The sequence below is a fragment of the Aptenodytes patagonicus genome, chromosome 2, assembly GCF_965638725.1.
Source record: "Aptenodytes patagonicus chromosome 2, bAptPat1.pri.cur, whole genome shotgun sequence".
Lineage (NCBI taxonomy): Eukaryota > Metazoa > Chordata > Aves > Sphenisciformes > Spheniscidae > Aptenodytes > Aptenodytes patagonicus.
The window spans coordinates 129,323,888-129,340,817 of NC_134950.1; the positions used below are offsets into that span (position 1 = coordinate 129,323,888).

The 16,930-nt window shown below is 38.9% G+C and overlaps 1 protein-coding gene across 2 annotated transcripts in view; it reads right to left on the bottom strand.

The window, feature by feature from the left end:
- The window catches only part of LOC143156937 (ubiquitin-conjugating enzyme E2 E2), a 219,753-nt gene that overhangs the window by 38,886 nt on the left and 163,937 nt on the right, over positions 1-16,930 (bottom strand). For both annotated transcript variants that reach the window (XM_076331199.1, XM_076331198.1), the window contains exon 4: positions 2,614-2,746. In XM_076331199.1, coding sequence (XP_076187314.1) covers positions 2,614-2,746 — 133 coding nt within the window. The remainder of the gene's footprint in view (positions 1-2,613; positions 2,747-16,930) is intronic.

Below are 16,930 nucleotides of genomic sequence, written 5' to 3' on the forward strand. Positions count from 1 at the left end.
TGGCAGCAGCTACCTTATGACAAGCAGTCATCTTCCCACGCTGCTTTGTTCAAGGGATCTCCCACACTATTTTACCTATAATCAGTTTCATAGGGTCTGGAGAATAGGTGTAATGAAATAGCAACAGTTTGAGAGATCCTACAGCAGGACTGAAAATAGGGGTCATGTACAACAGTGGCTGAAGTGAATAGAATAAGAATCCACGTGTACAAAACATGCTAGCGACACAGTCAGTTGTATCTGACATTAGTCCCCTGTGCACATGTACTCATTACTTTCTTACAGATAACAATTTCCCTCATCATAAATACTGACCTTTTAGTAATACAATATGGCATCATCAACTCTCTCATCTTTTATCAAGCAGCACATTTCAATATGATTTATATGCACACATTTCTTACAATAACAATTGGCATCAAGATAAAGGCAGACAAAAAAATCTATTACAAAGCAGGACAAGAACCACCTCTTTGCTTGATATTTCATTAATAAGCAATGCACAGCTGCATTACTCATGTCTCAAAACAACACAGTCGCCAAACACAACTGAGTGTGGACTTAAAAAGTCTTTACCTCATGGTGAAACAGCAAACTGGACCTTCACCTTCTGTTTTGAAAGGATGCCTATTGCATATATTGCCTCAAGACTCAACAGATTCAGCAGAGAGAATGACAAAAGATATCCCTCCAACTTGTCTTCCAGATCTAGTTCTTTACATATTAGGTTTGGATCTCTGAGAGAACTTCAAGCTCTGTTTTATACTCATTAAATCCATTTAGTGGATATGCCAATATCCCCTAAATAATATAATTTTAATTTGCTGGGGGATTGAATGTAACCCTTGCATTACAGCTACTACAAACAGACTAAGCCCAGCAAAAAAGCAAACAGAAGGGGCCTGTTAAGACGGACCCTGTATAGCAAGTAAGAAGTCTGGACTGGCCTGGGCTGGGAGGGAGGCAGGAAGAACAGAGCATCACCCCAGCTCAGCGTGCCCAAAGCTTTAACTAACTGAAGGAGAAGTTATAAAGTTTCAAATTCTTTCTTCACTGTGTAATCACAGTTATCTAAATCAGAAAATGTGTGGTCAGCAAGGTGTACAACTCCTGTAAGACTTGTTGGTGACCTCAAAGCTTCCCTAAACTGGAACACTAAAAGTGGGAAACAAAGACCACCTCTAATACTGCTGTACTGACCCATCTTTAGGTCACTGGCTGGGAAAGTCCAACTTACAGAATGACAAGTACTTTGAATTCATATTCCTCATTCTTCTTTAAAACTTTTCCTGATAATATCAATGTTAACTACTATAAACATTACTACTGTGGCATTAAAATTCTGTTTATAAACACTTCTCTTTCAATAGTTTACTTATGGTAATCAAATAGGAATCAGCTACTCTCTTTTTTAATGCAATACCCTTCTATTATAGACCAACGTGGCATACCAACCCTTTCACAAATGTGTCAAAAAGATGGTAAATGTTTTTGTTCCCATAGCTCCTCCTGGGGAGCTGTTCCAGACCCTTACTCTCCACAGTGGCAAGGTGAACAATTCACCTCTTTTCACTTTGTTTCATAAAAGAGAGGCCCATCAATTTATTTGATTCTATTAACAGCCCTGCAGGGTAAATTTTCCCAGTTTCTGTTCCTGTTAGTGAACATGTGTGTTAAGAACTGCACTCAGTCTTCCAGATAAGGTCTTACAAGTGTCTTGTATATGACAATTCCTTATCTCTACAGGCAATGCCAGAGGATGCATCTTAGGAGTGTATTTGCCTTTTTTATGAATGCATTAGACCGGTGGTTTGTAATAATCCTGTGCTCACGCAATAAAGCCCCGTTTTGACACCCTCCCTCAGCAATTATTACTACTGGTTATCGATGACACTCTGCGCTACCGCATTCCATCCCATATCTGTTTTTCCAGTCTTCATAATCACTAGATTTTTCCTGTTTGACGTTCTGAGCCTACTCGATTGTGGTAATGATCTGCCACCTTCATGTTATTGGTACAGTTCAATGTTTGTGGTTAGTGTCACTATTGACAGCATTAGAAAATGAATCCAGAAGGAATTCTGTAAACCTCTGTCTTTCACTCCAGTTTCTTGCCTTTGCTGCCGTATTTCCATATTCTTCCAGAAAACTGATGTAAAGCAATTACTTATAACTTAATGAACAATAGTGTATCTTGCATCTGCAGAAGTAATTTATATGGGGTAGTGCAACAGGTGCATATTTTTGTCAGACTGCCACAGACCCCTGGTGAATGGTATGGGTCAACAGGAAAGATTAAGTAAGAGCTGCTTATAAAGGGTGCAACTCAAATATTAATACTTTCATATTAGAAACAAATCCAAATCAAACAAATAACTGCTGGAAATTATGCAACCATTTGCTAAACAAATTCATACCCGTCCAGCTACACTGGCAACATGCAGGCAAATTTTAGGCAGTTATTTAAATTCTTTCCATCAAAATACTCAGTTTAAACATTCATTAGTGCCTTGAAAGTTTTATGTTTCATCCTACAATGATATACCAACATACACATTAAAAAATATCACAAGGAGAGGACTCCTATCAGACTTTTAATATCCTCCTACTAACCTTAGGTGGTTTAAAAGGATAGTCCGGTGAAAAGGTAATGTCAAGGAAGAAAACTCCACCTTCATATACAGACCCTGGAGGCCCCAGTATTGTTGACCTCCATTCATAAATGTTGTCTCCTTTGGGTCCAGCACTAAAATAGAAAACAAAAATATAACATAATAACCACATACAATCAAGAACATACTGCATCAGTTATACTCTACTAGTAGTACCGCTGGTTTTGCAATAACACTATAAGTTAAAATTGTGTATCACATTCATTAAGTTAGCCCTCGATAAAACATGTAACTGGTGTCCTAAACTCTGTCAATGAAGTGATATATTCAGCCAGGAAGAAGTATTAAAATCACATTATAAATTATTCAAATAAGCACCGAAAAATTCCTGACTGTCTTATCTCAAATATTTTAGTGGGCAGATGTGAAGTATTTACAGTGCAAGGATACAGAGACTTTGCTGAGATGTCTTGTCACCGTCTTGCCTCGCAAGCCATCCTATTTTCACCTACCTCCTCATCCACCTACCTCATCAGTCAGTAGCTGTGTAATTACACACATTATTATACAGCACAGACTGTACTAAAGATTGAGCAGCGTACAAACGACCTTGCAGCTGTACTTTCTAAGTTACTAACCTAAGGTCTCCAGTCACTAGTACAGAAGGCTGCTTCACTCTGCAATCGTTACCCTATCTTAAAAATATTATAAACAGGAAGCGGGTTAAACTGTTGGATTATGTTAATTCAAAGTCCTCGTTTAAAACCACAGAACTGAAACAATATTTAAAATGTACAAAACATAATCCTGTATGTGAAACACGAAAAATCTCTCACCCACACGGTCAATTCCTGAAAAAATAAATAAACTAATAAAAGTTCTTGGGCATGACTCTTCCAAAAGCCAACACAGCCTCCTTTCATGCAACATAATGCTTGTCCATAGAAATACATATTTTACTCAGGGTGGCCTCTCAAGGAATACGAAGACTTCTTTTTGGTTCACAGCCTGCTGATACCAGTCACTGATACAGGACCTGAATTTTAATTAGGATCAATTGGGATGGTGACTTCTAGATATCTGATTAATATTTTCAGAGGAAGGCAGTGCTGGTAGATATTTCAAATAAGTGATGTGGTATTGTCTTAAGGGATTTCTTGTGAAACAATTCTTGTAATGTTTGCAATAAAGATTTCCACAGCATGCAGGGGTTTGTGAAATAACCCTGTGTGTAGAACAGATGAAAGCTCTTGGCTATGCTCCATGCCTCACAATGTACCCAAGGCATACAATTATACGACATCATGTCATGTTCACTGCTCAACTATTCATTTTGTTCACTGAAAGTTAATAAAATCCTCTTTCACCTGAAATTCCTTGGGCTCCCTTCATTAAAACTTCTGACTGCATGATTCCCTGCATACAACTGCGTGACTTAGTACTGCGCGGTGTACTTCATTAGTCATGGTACCTACACCAATTTTCTATAATAGCTGTTAATGCTTCTTGGCTTTCTAAACTACGTGCTTTCTTAACAAAAATGGGTTACAGAGACTATAACATTATGGAACATTCATTTTCCATCAGCCATAGTAACAAAACTAGCAATTGTTTTAAAGATAAAATCTGGCTTTTTAAGTGTCACAATAGCAGAAGTGTTGCCATACATATTTCACAGTGTCTATAATACATCAGGTTGCTAGCTGCCAAACAAATTTAATTTGCCCAGTTCTCAGTTTGCATTAACCTTTGAATAATAAAGCACAGCTGAGACTGCTGTAAGAAACAAACCAGAGAATGAATAATTAAAAACACCTCCACTGCCTTTAGAAAGACCAATCCCGAGTCAACAGGGAAGGTTTAATTGTGACTGAACTACACATTAAGGGGCTAATTGAACTCTTTATAAGCCCAAACGAATGTGGTCCTACATCAGTGCTATGGTATACAAGGTTCACAGAAAGTAAAACCCTTAAAAAAAAAAAAATCAGGCAATTAGTTCAAATAGAAAAGGCAAGATGCAGGGGCAATCTAAATCTTACACGAAAAAAGCCCATAATATGTGAAGGAAATCCTTCCCCATTTTCTGCAGAAAAATGTTCTAATACTTGGAGAAGCAATGACTCAATTGATGCCAGCAGGTTAAAATGGAAGTGATATAAATGTCAGTCCCAGAGAAATGGTTGGAAACAGCAAGTAACAAAAGCAAGCCCTGTGTTTTTAAGACCTTATTTAGCCCTTTAGGATGGTTGGGCCCTTTTTGGGTTTGAGTGAGGCTTGCTTTTTTGATCAGAACTCTCTCTGACAGTGGCATTTTCATAACTTATATTATTTTTATTTGTTTTGCCTATTTATTTAATTGCATTAACATTTGAAATGAGCAGTCATTAATTAGAATAGTTGGAAAATGCTCCATCTGCCAGTTGAACTGTTTCGGCACGTCCAGCTACAAGCCCAGCCTGATCACATTCTGAGGACGCTGATTAACATTAATTGAAGGTTTTCTTTGCAAATGAGAGATGAAGCTTTATTAAGTATTATTATTAATTTGAAGAATAGCTGGAATTGTATGGAGTGTGGGAAGACTGCTGTTACCGACGTTGCCTGTTAGAGCGCTTGCTGGCAGCCAGGCTGTTCAGCCGATGTAAAATACTGATCCACGTGTACAGGCAACAGCTGGTATTAAGGGCAACAGCACACACAAGCATAGCGTTTTTTCACTTGCGCATTAATAATACAAAAAGTTTGACAGGTGTACTATCTTTGTTTTCCTTCTTTCCTAATTGTTAAGCCTTTTATTTATCCACATTATTGGCAACCAGAACGACGACTCATCAGGCTTCACCAGAGAAAATTCCCATATGTGCAAGACCTCAGCCAGAGCCTTATTCTATAAGGTTTATAATGCGAGAGGATTTAATTGCCCTTCTCTCTACATGGATATCTGCCCAGCACACTGAAGCCCAAATGTTTTACATTCAGTATGATTTATATTCCAGCTCTATTGATGTTACTGGCAACCAAATCACAGATCTCAAAGAAAGCAAACCAAACATCTCAGTGCCTGAAGTTCTGTTATCTTTGGAAGGACAGATTCAGATGTGCACCCGCTCAGCAAAGGGCAGACTAAATCTGTCTTGAACTCAGCTGACCCAGGGCCAGAGCATATGCATGCTGCCTGCTACTAACCCGCTGCTAAATCAGTCAGCTTCAGGGGACAAGTAACAGTGGCTGTGGCAGCTCCAGGTGGAAGTGGCTGAACTATAAGGATAAGGTGGTTAGGAGAAGGACAGGTCTGCTGTCGGACCAGCAGCGCAGCCTCCCAGTTTGAGCCCAGATGCTGAAACGCTAGCGAACCCGCAGGATGAGGCAACCAAGGAGCCCAGCGAGAAGCACGCGGTGTGACTCTGGAGCTGGCACTCCCAACATTTCCAGCGTTTTCTCCCAGGTGGAATTTGTAACATAGGACCGAGGAGGTGCAGCTGAGCATAAAGACCCTGGAGACCTGACGTTATCAATGGCTTGTCAAGAGCTAGCTCTCTGCTGTCGTTATTCCCCTATAGCTGATGAGACACTGCACAGAATATTGCCTGGTTTACCCGCTGGGGAGGCTTTGCTCACTGGAAGAGCTGGGGCGGGTGGACATGGAGCCAGCCTTCTTCCTCTTCCAGAATGACATCAGTATGGGCATATGAAATTCAGGACAAAGAAGTCAAAACACGTAAAATGGCCTCCTTTGTATTTCACTCTCCTTTGCACCTCCTTACATATTCGAGTTCTGCCACTGCTTCCCACATACATACTTGCAGGTGAAATGTATGCACATCAGTTACAGTTAGTAGCAAAATACTTTAAATGCTACTATAACTGAATTAATTTTGCTTTAAATATGCTTAATGCACTGAGTATTTTCTATTCCCTCAAGATGTTTTAGGCAGGCAGTCACTTGAAAGTAGTGCTGCTAAAAACTGCTTGTCCACTACAATCCATTATAAACACCAAGCTTTCCCTGCACTTAGAATATCCTGAAATATTAAATTGAAAATGATGTATTAGGAGACTTCTATAAAAACAACAGCATCTATGAGACATACCAGATAAAAACCTATCTGGAGAAGTTACGAAAGTACAGTTGATTTTTAGTTTTATCGGAGCTGTGATTTGTATATAAATTTACTCAATTTCCAGATAATAACTCAAAAAAAGTAAAAATACAGAAATTCAAAGAAATAACAGTATCCCACATGTTCATCAAGTAGTTGTATGGAATAAATTAGTCAAAATAATATTATTATTTTCTAATCTAACTTATGTTTCTTGATGAGGGATCCCCTGCTTCCCCAGCGTCTATAACTGGAGGTAGCATAACCTTATACTGTAGAAAATGAGGACTAGTTCAATGCCTTCCCTTCCATTCTTGGTCTCTGAATCTTGCTGGTATCTACTTTTAAAGTGTAACTGTACTCTTTAACACAAGGGAAAGGCAAGCCTATAGCACAAAAGAAAGATGTAAGAAAAGGAATTATAACTTAAATTGCCTTCTAGTTCCGACACACTAACAGTGTGGGGGGGGAAGTGATCATGCCAAATAAAACAGGAAAGCAAGATGGCTGGGAGGCCCTCCCATTCCTCAGGACTCAGAAAGAAACGGAAAGATTCTTCTGGACTAGGTGAGTTTAAGTTCTTTTTTATCCTCATCCTTTATAACACGGTAGAATAAAGCAGGACCAGGATATTATACTAATTTTGTCCATGAACTCACTTTCCATGGCATTGTCTGTGGCAATTAATTCTTATTACTGCCTTATCTAATCTGAATTGACTTAGCACACAGAAACACACATCAGAACTGGGGTTCCCCTGTATTAGTTGCAGTCCATGGAAGATGCAGACCCTCTCAACCATCTTCGGTAACATATGACAGCAGAAGGAAGAGGGATACACTCAAGTCTCTTCCTTTCATTACATGGAGCCTTGACTTCACTATTTAAGAGAATTCCCTCTGAGGAGAGAAGTTCACCACAGAATTATCTCCATTTATAAGACACACAACACTTTTTCTTGCAATCCTGTTGCTTGCACATCTAACAGTTATGCTGGAGCAGATCCTGCCTCTAGCTGTCCTCCATGAATGCTTCTGGGAAGCCAGTTGCCCAGAGGGCAAAGTGGATACAAAAGTATTGGAAGATTGGCAAAATAATTTCAGAGCACAGCTGGTGAGGGAAGAGGATGGATGTGACAAAACAGAAGACTGCAGATTCAGCTTTCAGTGAGATACGTCTCTTGAGAAGCTCATACGAAGCCTCATTAAAATAAACCCAGTACATACCTCTGCTCTCTGTTTTGAACAGAGTGCCAGTACCGAAACTGGTCCTAAGCGAAAGTGTTGCTTTGGTCTGTACCACAGCTCGGGGCTGTACCCATGCCTGGGGACAGCCACAAGACCAGCAGTGGGGATGTGCTGGCAAAGCGGTTGCTGGATAATCTCAGTCTGGGAAGGAGTAAGTCAACAGAGCTATGCTGACGCTAACATCACCAGGTGACTCAGACCCACCTGCACACCAGCCCAGCCCCGTTCAACAAAATGCAAAATAGTGCCATTGAGGAGCATTGGCATCACAGCCCCGTGAGCAACCATAGTTGTCAGCCCTGCTTTCCCACTGCTGTGTGTCTTTGGCTTTGGGATGGATACAGACAGTGCCAGCAGCACCAGTTATCTGTTGAATTTCTTCTGCTCTTCTCCCAGTTCTCTCTCCTCTCCATTCTGGAAGCCCACCTGATCCACCACCTCTTGAGCCGTCACCCCTTCTCTTCCCTTGTCACTGACAGTTCTTCTTCGTAGAACCTGTATTTTCTATTTTCTGCTTGAGGATGGTCTCTCCCACCCCCTCTCTGTATGGTGATAATTCATTGCTCCTTCATCATGGTGGATCCTTTCTCCCTTCAGGTACATGCAGATCTCCCTCCCCCTAACACCCTTTTTTGTTTTTCTCTCATCAACAGCCATCAACACATCCTGCTATTTTTCATCTTTCTCCAGAAAGGAGGAGGTGGTGGAAAACGGTGCAGGGGGATTTTATTACAGTACAGCAGTTACTCATTTTGTTTCTTTCCTTCCCTGTTGCCCTTCTTCTGAGATGTAGAAAATGAAGAGCAAGCAGAGCGGGTGCTGCAGCAACAGTGGCGCAGGGAAGGGAGTCACAGCTGCCTACCCAGATGCTACAGTGATATCAGTAGGTACTTTTATAAATGTATGTAATAAACAGTTGCCACAGCAGCCAAAGGAACACATTTCTACAAAACAAAAACAAAGAGATAGCAGCGAGAACTGAGACTGCCTGTGGCAATGGGCACAGTTGTACAGTTAATAACACCTCTGCTATGAATAAAATTAGCAGGCTAGTCTCCAAGCAGTAAAAGCAAAGAACAATTAAAGAAATAAACCCCTTCAGAATTAGAGATAAGTGCTTAGTTCGGCTATGATATTGATGACTTAAAGTGTCATCAAGAAATAAACCCTCCCCAAAGTTGTACCTTTGGAATGCATAACCTTTTCTTCATTTCTTTTTTCCTGAAAATCTGCTGAAAACTCCTAAAATCTTATTTCCTTTTTTTTTTTTTTAATATTTATCCTCATCTCAGTTCCTTAATCTAGATGGTGCAAAAAGTGCCATTACCAAAATACTGGAAGATGCTCATGGTTCTTACTAGTTATTAACTAGACCAAAGCTAGAAATTTTTCAGCATTAAATTTGAGGCCCAAGAGATCTGAATTACTCTACGAAAATTAACAATATATATACATTTTTAAACAGTTGTTCATTTTACTTTAACTAGACACTATATGTAGTGAAAAAGCTTGGCTTTCCATGATCTAACACTCAGATTTGGGTCTATGCTAGATCCAGTATTTTTGGTCACCCTGCAATATTACTGGGAATTTATGTCTTATGTATGTTGGAATATCAACATAATTAGATGAGGTAAGCCCGATTTTTGGGTAGGCATCTTTCATTAGACTTAATTATTCATAATGGAAACCAAGAGTGAAGTGACTGGGCTACTTGTCACTCAGAAAGGCTTTGGCAGAAAGAGAAACTTCAGGCAAATCCCTTACACCCCTTAGTTTCCATTACAGCAAGAGAATTCAGCTGAAAAATTTGGATCAGACTTTTCCAGTTCTTCCAGTTTTCTGATTGAGACCATCTTTCCATAAGAAACTTTTAAAAAAAAGTACTTTTAGGCAAGCAGTAAGAGAAGGAGGATATTAAGACATTTTTCTAACTCATGCTACAATTCCTCCAAAGTGGTTATATCCTTCTTTCATCAAGTGCTTTTTATTGAAGCCAGTTACCATTTTCATCTACACTTTGGAACCAACGTGTTTGTGGTAAACGCGATCGGAATATCTAGGAAAACTGACCCCAATGAGCTGTCAAAGGAGCAGTAATGTATTACAGGATAACACTAGATATTGCTTCTTATGCTTATTGAGAGCACTTGAATTCAGTACGGTACGGCATTTTTTCATTGTCAATCTTCTCTAGTTTCAGCAAGGTGTTTCTAGAGGTCCATTTATCACCCAAAGCGATATCCAGTTTAACTTTGGGGCTTCCTGGCACTTTCTTTCTTGCAACAAACCCGCAGCACACCAGGTCAGTGTGCCGAAAGTCTGTATGAGGCAAATCCTTTTTTTCTTGTGATTAACTTTCTCTGCCCTCCTGTCACTGGAGCGATTAAAAATTATTGGCTAAAGCTGCTGAAGCTGTGTTGTGTTTAAAATTAATAAGTTTTGGCCACAGTAAAAATAACAAATAGATTAAGACCAAAGCAAATATCACTTAGTTGATTTTATTATTCACTTCTAAATAATACCACTAAAAATTACTAAAAGTATCCTAGCACTTTAGCAGACTGGTATTATTCAAAGAGTACTTTGATGCTTTTATTCTCCAAAGTCCTGTCTTCAGACCGTTCCTGTGATAGAAACCATCATGAAGAGAACTGCTGCTTAATGCACAAAACAGTTATTTATATTACAGTATCTACAGCAATTTATTCATTGCAAACACCATTACACAGTGTATGATCACAGCGTGCTGAGTATTCACAATGAGATTTTAAAAATGGCAATTTTGTTAAGTATTCTCCACTTTGTTCAGCTGAACAAAATTACATAAAACGCTTCACAGAAGGCTTTCCTTGTTCAGCGCCGGAAACAGTCATTTGCCTCCTATTACACATCTATGGGCTCGATTCCCTTTTGCCACATCTTTTGTTTCTTTTTCTTTTAAAGTAATACCACTAACTGTAGTTCCAGCTCTTTTATACCACCGGAAAAGGACTGTATAGTTTAAATAAGATAAAAATATTTATCATCCTGATTTGCCTCTACAGTAAATTATATCAAGTATGACTTGTAGCCGTATTTTAGCAAAAGATGAAAAAGACAAGTAACTAGGAATGAAAAACACTACAAGTATATGAATAGACATTGCTGGGACCTTCTAATATGACCTCCAACCTTGCAACTTGCAAAGTGATATTATTTCCACGTTACTCCCAATTTGCTTTTCCTTGAGGTTTTTTCTTTCCCAGGATTACCACTTATTTTTCAAAATGTAACTGCTTTTTAATTTCACAACATTTCCCCTTACCCACAACAACTGTAATTTACCACTCTATCTTTTCTAAGTTAAACAGAAAACAAGACACACAACAGTGGGGTGGCACCATCGGGCACTGTATTTTTAAATTCTAAATCTAATTTAAAAGGTGACTGAGTGCAGACAGATAGCACAGAAACCCCATAGCAGCTGGAAGATTTAAGAGGTGCAGTAGGGAAGAAAGGATTCTTTAAAACAGCATTGACTTTTTAGTTTCTGTGGAAACCTTAGAGGCAACGCAGGACAGAGAGGTAGACAGGACTAAAGCAGACCAGCTCAAACAGACTAGAGAGACTTGTCATGGATGGGTGCAATATACTGAAAGCTTTGCGTTTGAAATCCATTTGATACGCTGATTTGATCACTTATAAAAAAAATTATTCCAAGCTCCTGCTCTTCATCAGAAATGATGAAAAATGAAAAAAAAAAAAAAAAAATTCACAACGTATTAGCAATGAATGGATCAGCTGAACTTCAACTAGTGTCTCCTTCACTTTCTGATGATGGACTGATGATTTCATGTAAGAATTTTTTTTAAGTCTTATCCAAAAGAGATCTCTACAGTATCTTACTTTACGAAATAATAGTGTAATGATATTCTGCAGTAGTCAGCCATTTCAGTAATTGAGAATGATTTATACAGCATTATTTCTAATATATGTACACACACATTTTCTGATTATTATGAATACTATAAGCAAGGCAGTAATATTTTTCAATGACTGTATATTCTCTGTTCCTCAGAAAGCTGGTTCTGTATAACCACTAGTCATTGTATCTTTCCCCTACTTGGAAATGATTTATCAAACTGCCTATAAAGAGGTTTGATTTGCTCAAGACTGTCATCTTTAATAATCCTGTCTACAGGCAGTTGTCTAAATAACAACGTGGAAATTTTGAAACCTTATGCAACAAGAATAATTTTGTAGCTTTTTTCCTGAAGTGGCCCGATTCTGAGATTTCCTTTTGTGATGTTTTAAAGACTTTAGTTTCTTTATATAAGCTGCTTGCAAAACTCTCCCAAAATATTAATAAGGAAAAGCAATAATAAGAAGAATTAAAGAAGCTAGTATTTACAGAGAGAGAGAGAGAGAGAGAGAGAGAGAGAGATCGCAAACACACAATACAGCTGTGTAACCAAGAAGTCTGCTCTTTGGTCCATCCTGTAAACAGAGAAACAGGCTTGAATACAGACTTCCCTCATTTCAGTGAGAGATTCACACATGCTTACACGTGAAATGCTTGCTTACCCAAGGAAACAACTCTATATTATGGCATAGATTAACTAACATGATGTTAAACACATTATAAAACAAGTCATTTCCTCCTGAGTAAACGAGCCTATAAAGCCAACAGGCACAGAAAAAGGAAATTTGATTCTGAAATCCATATACTTCAAAAGCAGATTCCTTTTATTTAGTCAATTTAGTTAAGAGGCTGTCTTATTTCTCCAGATCTCTGGTAAACAGAAGAAAACACACTTGGAAATTGCTGGCAAACGGACACGTTTTCACAACATTTGTTCTTCATTTGAAATTATTCTCTTATTTCAAATATGGAGACCAGCCATAGGTCCAAGGTGAAAGAAACCTTAAAACGTCTTAATTTTTGATTGAGCCTGATTGCCCCCACTGCAGGCCACATTCTGACTTATCAGAAGAAAACACCATTTATAGGCAATTTTCTTTGCAGTGTCTGTGAGGACCGAGCAATTTACACCACTTGACTGACTAGTTGAAATAAACGGGGATCTGGCAAATTCTTGGGGAATGTTTACGTGAGACTGGGACCCGGTAATGTGGCTTCTTCTACTTCAGTAGAATATTGTTAAGACTTTTTAACGTACTCTTTCTCTGGGGTGGGGGACTCATCTGGATCCATGACAGGGTAAACAGAAAATAAAATATACAGAAATTTCTCATTTTTCTATCAGGATAATTTTCTCCTAGGATCTTTTGGGAGAGTCTCTGGGGCTGAGGTTAGGAAGGGGCTTACGTAGGACCGAGCTTTCTGTTCTGAGGTTGCTGGAAATCCTCTCAAAGTCAGACCTGGAGTTACCAAGTGAACTTGCTCAAACAGTTCCAGAAACTGGTTATGCCACAGACTTCACTATAAGAACAGGGTCGTTCCAATGTGTTTTTCAGTAAAGGTAAGCTTATTTGGGACAACTGAGGCTACATTCTTTTCAGTACACAGACCTCCACTGTGCTCCCAGGACCAGGACTTCTGATTAGAAAACCCTTCCCTATAAATGTCTTAGTTTCATCCCTTGCTTTATTCAAAAGCATTAGGATGGAAAGATGGAAAGTGGTCGGGGGAAGGATGATGGCAAAATCGGTTCAAGAAAAGAAGGACGCTCGCTTGTCATTTGAAAGCCGTAATGAAAGCGTATGGCTGGAAGGAGAGGTCCTCAGCCTCCATCCTCAGGATGGGAAGGCAAACAACCGGTGTGCAGGTACCTGCTTGTGAAAGCAGTCTTCACCTTAGAGCTGGAGTTGGGGAACTCAGATCTCCACAAAATCCCTCTCAAGATTTCAAGCAACACTTCCACTGCTGTAGGCCTCACACATGATCTACTCTAGAAATGATGCCTTGTCTAATGAAGAATCAACATTTCTAATTAGTAAGGGAGAACCAGCATTCTAATCTGTAAGTCGTAACCAACGACTCTGTCACAGAAGAATTAAACCTCACATATATAAGACATGTTTTTTTTTATAACCACAGCGTATGTTCCCTACATCAAGATATAATACCAACAACAGTTGAAATTGCCATTATAATTTCCTTGGCAAACAAGAACTTGGAATCCTTACTCACACAGATGTTTTTTGCATGATAAAAACTACATTTATGTTATTTTCTTTCCCATTTTCAGTTCCAGCTCATCTCCCTCATTCAGCTGCCGATGATACCTTCTCTCATCATTGTTTATTCACTCGTAATATGACTGGTTGTGTGCATTAAGTGACAAACGACCAGTCTTTGAGCCAGAGCTACCACCACGAGGAGAACCACAGAACACTACACTAGTCACGCTGAAATTCACAACGCAAAAATAACATGTAGCTTAACCTGTGAACACTAGAGTTATATTACTTACCTTTATCATGCGTTACTGCTTATCTTTATTACCCTAATCACGCTTGTTTAAGTCTTGTGTATTCAAAGCAAACAGTTGGAGCAAATGGCTATGAGCTACAGAAATGTTCATCTTGTGGTCTCTGGTTCAGTGCTAGCCCATAGATGGCTTCTGTCCAAATTGTTCATACTCGGAGGCTCTTTGGTGGTCTGCATCTAATGAACAGGTTTTTTACCAATCCGTTTCTTAGCGGACAAATGTCCCAAGTCATAAGAATATCATTGCTGATTGCAGCCTCGCTGGCAACTCTGACTGGGTGGAGGAGGAAATACTCTTTGGCGGCATGTGCTAGCTCTTGGTTGAGGCCCTGAGAATGCTGTGGGAACATATGCCAGACAGCTGCCTGTCTTTACCGGTTATTCACAGGTTAATTAGGAATGTATCTGTACTAATCGCTGTAACGATCAGTTAGGTACTCTTCACAAACACCATGTTCGGTGTAATAGTTTTAACAGAAAAATATCCTGCTTTTGTTCTAACGCAGAGGAAAGGCATGGTGGAGATATTTCAATCCATATTACTGTTTAAATAACTTGGATATGATCAAAATCAGCAATGGCTCACCTGTACTGCTTGTGATAATTTAGCAGAGATCTAGCCGCCTGAGAAAGATTTAAATATACCACTTCATGTATTAAGAGGAAAGTGTTCCTCTGTCAGATTGTGTTGAATCACAACAGTGTGCATATGTATTCTTGTCACAGTTTCTGCACTTTTACTGGTTTTGATGCCTTCAAAATAATCTTTTTTAAAATTAATGTACTTGCCAATTGTATATTCTGGAAGGGAGAGCAGCTGTTTCCTCACAACTGTACGCATAGCCTTTTGAAGAAAATTTTGTTTATTAATAGCAATCTGTTTTTCATAGCTTCGCAATTTCTTAGATAATAGGGTAAAACAATTTTCCTTTCATGTTCTCTGCATACTGAAGAGACAGATGCAATTGCAAGAGACTACTTTTGCTGAGGGCAAAACTTAGTACTGCTTAATGTGACTTAATGACTAAAAAATGTGTATCATTTATAGATGACATCTAGTACTCAGCTAAGATATTATTATGGTCAATGAGTACTCTTCCCTGCCAGTTAGTAAAAGGATTTGGAATTAAATCTGTTTTTATTTTACTTGTTCAAGTAGACACACTGAAAGCAACCGAGCTAACCACATGAGTAACACAAATGGGATTTAGTCTTTGCTCCTAATCTTTTTCTAGACAGAAGCTCACATGTAACAATATATATTTTAACTCGAAACACAGAACTGGGAGAAAGAGGGAAAAAAACCCAGGACTGAAGAAAGGCTATTTTACAGCTACATAGACATGTAAACACCTCCAGGAACTTTGCTTAATAAGGCCAGCTACTTTCAGCTATCACTCCACGGCCCGTGACAATCTTTGCATGAAAGCATTTCTTTCTCCCCCAGGCAACACCATCAAGTTAGTGCAGTTCCCTCAAAATGTATAAATGCTGTATTTAAAGCTAAATGTATAGCATATGGAGAACTGGAGCTGTGCTCTGGAGAGCATCCCCCTCACCCACCCGAAGGCACTCAGGCACGCCAACAAACGTCCTTACGAAATGTGACAAATATGATAGGGAAAATGTCAGAATACAGAAATTTCCTGTAGATTTTAACTCGTGTTAAGAGACACTCTTGTGTAATAGAGATACCACAGGGTCCACAACTGACCTTGAATTACCTCAAGACATGATGTACACAATGAAGTAGTCAACTCAGCAGTGTTTAATACCTGAGCACTGTTTCCCTTACTGGATACATTACTTAGTTTTTCCTAAAGATACCAAAGTGATTTATATGTTTCTTTACCAAATTAGGTGTATTCAACCCCAACGCAGAGAAGTTGTGAGTGACAGTCAACTTTCCTGGGAAGCAAAGGCTCAATCCTGTGCACTCAACAGTTGATCCAGTGTTCAGTGATGCCAGCGATAAAATTCCCACTGACTTCAATAGGTTGAAATGCACAAAAAAGAGCACTTACAAGCTGCTTATAAGCACATAAAATGTGCATGCAGTTGTGCTTGCAATTTTAAAATCTTCTATTTTTAGTGAGTCTTGTTAAAAAAAAAAGTCTTGCGTGTGCAATTGTGCATTCAAATTTATGTTGACCTACTTTAAATTGTTTTCAGTTTATCACGTTAGGAAACATATTCTAAAACTGTATCCTCAGAGGATCAAAAAAAACCCACCCCAAACCTTCAAAATCAAAAAGCAGCGGATGGTGGTCCAGTCCCCACAACCACCAAGCTTTGATCAAGGTTTTTCCGTTACAGCAATATTTTAGAATCATGCAAAAATATGAACCAAACTTGTCGGTTGACTTCCATTCCTATCACTTTTACAAGGGTCTGAGATTGTGCAGACCAATTTAAATACAATTCTCTAAAATTCAGAACTGAAATGTCATTTCACATGTGAAATAAGAAAGTGCGGTAATTTGGGAGGTCTATTAATTTGTTTGACAAAACTAAATTTATTACATTTGTGGC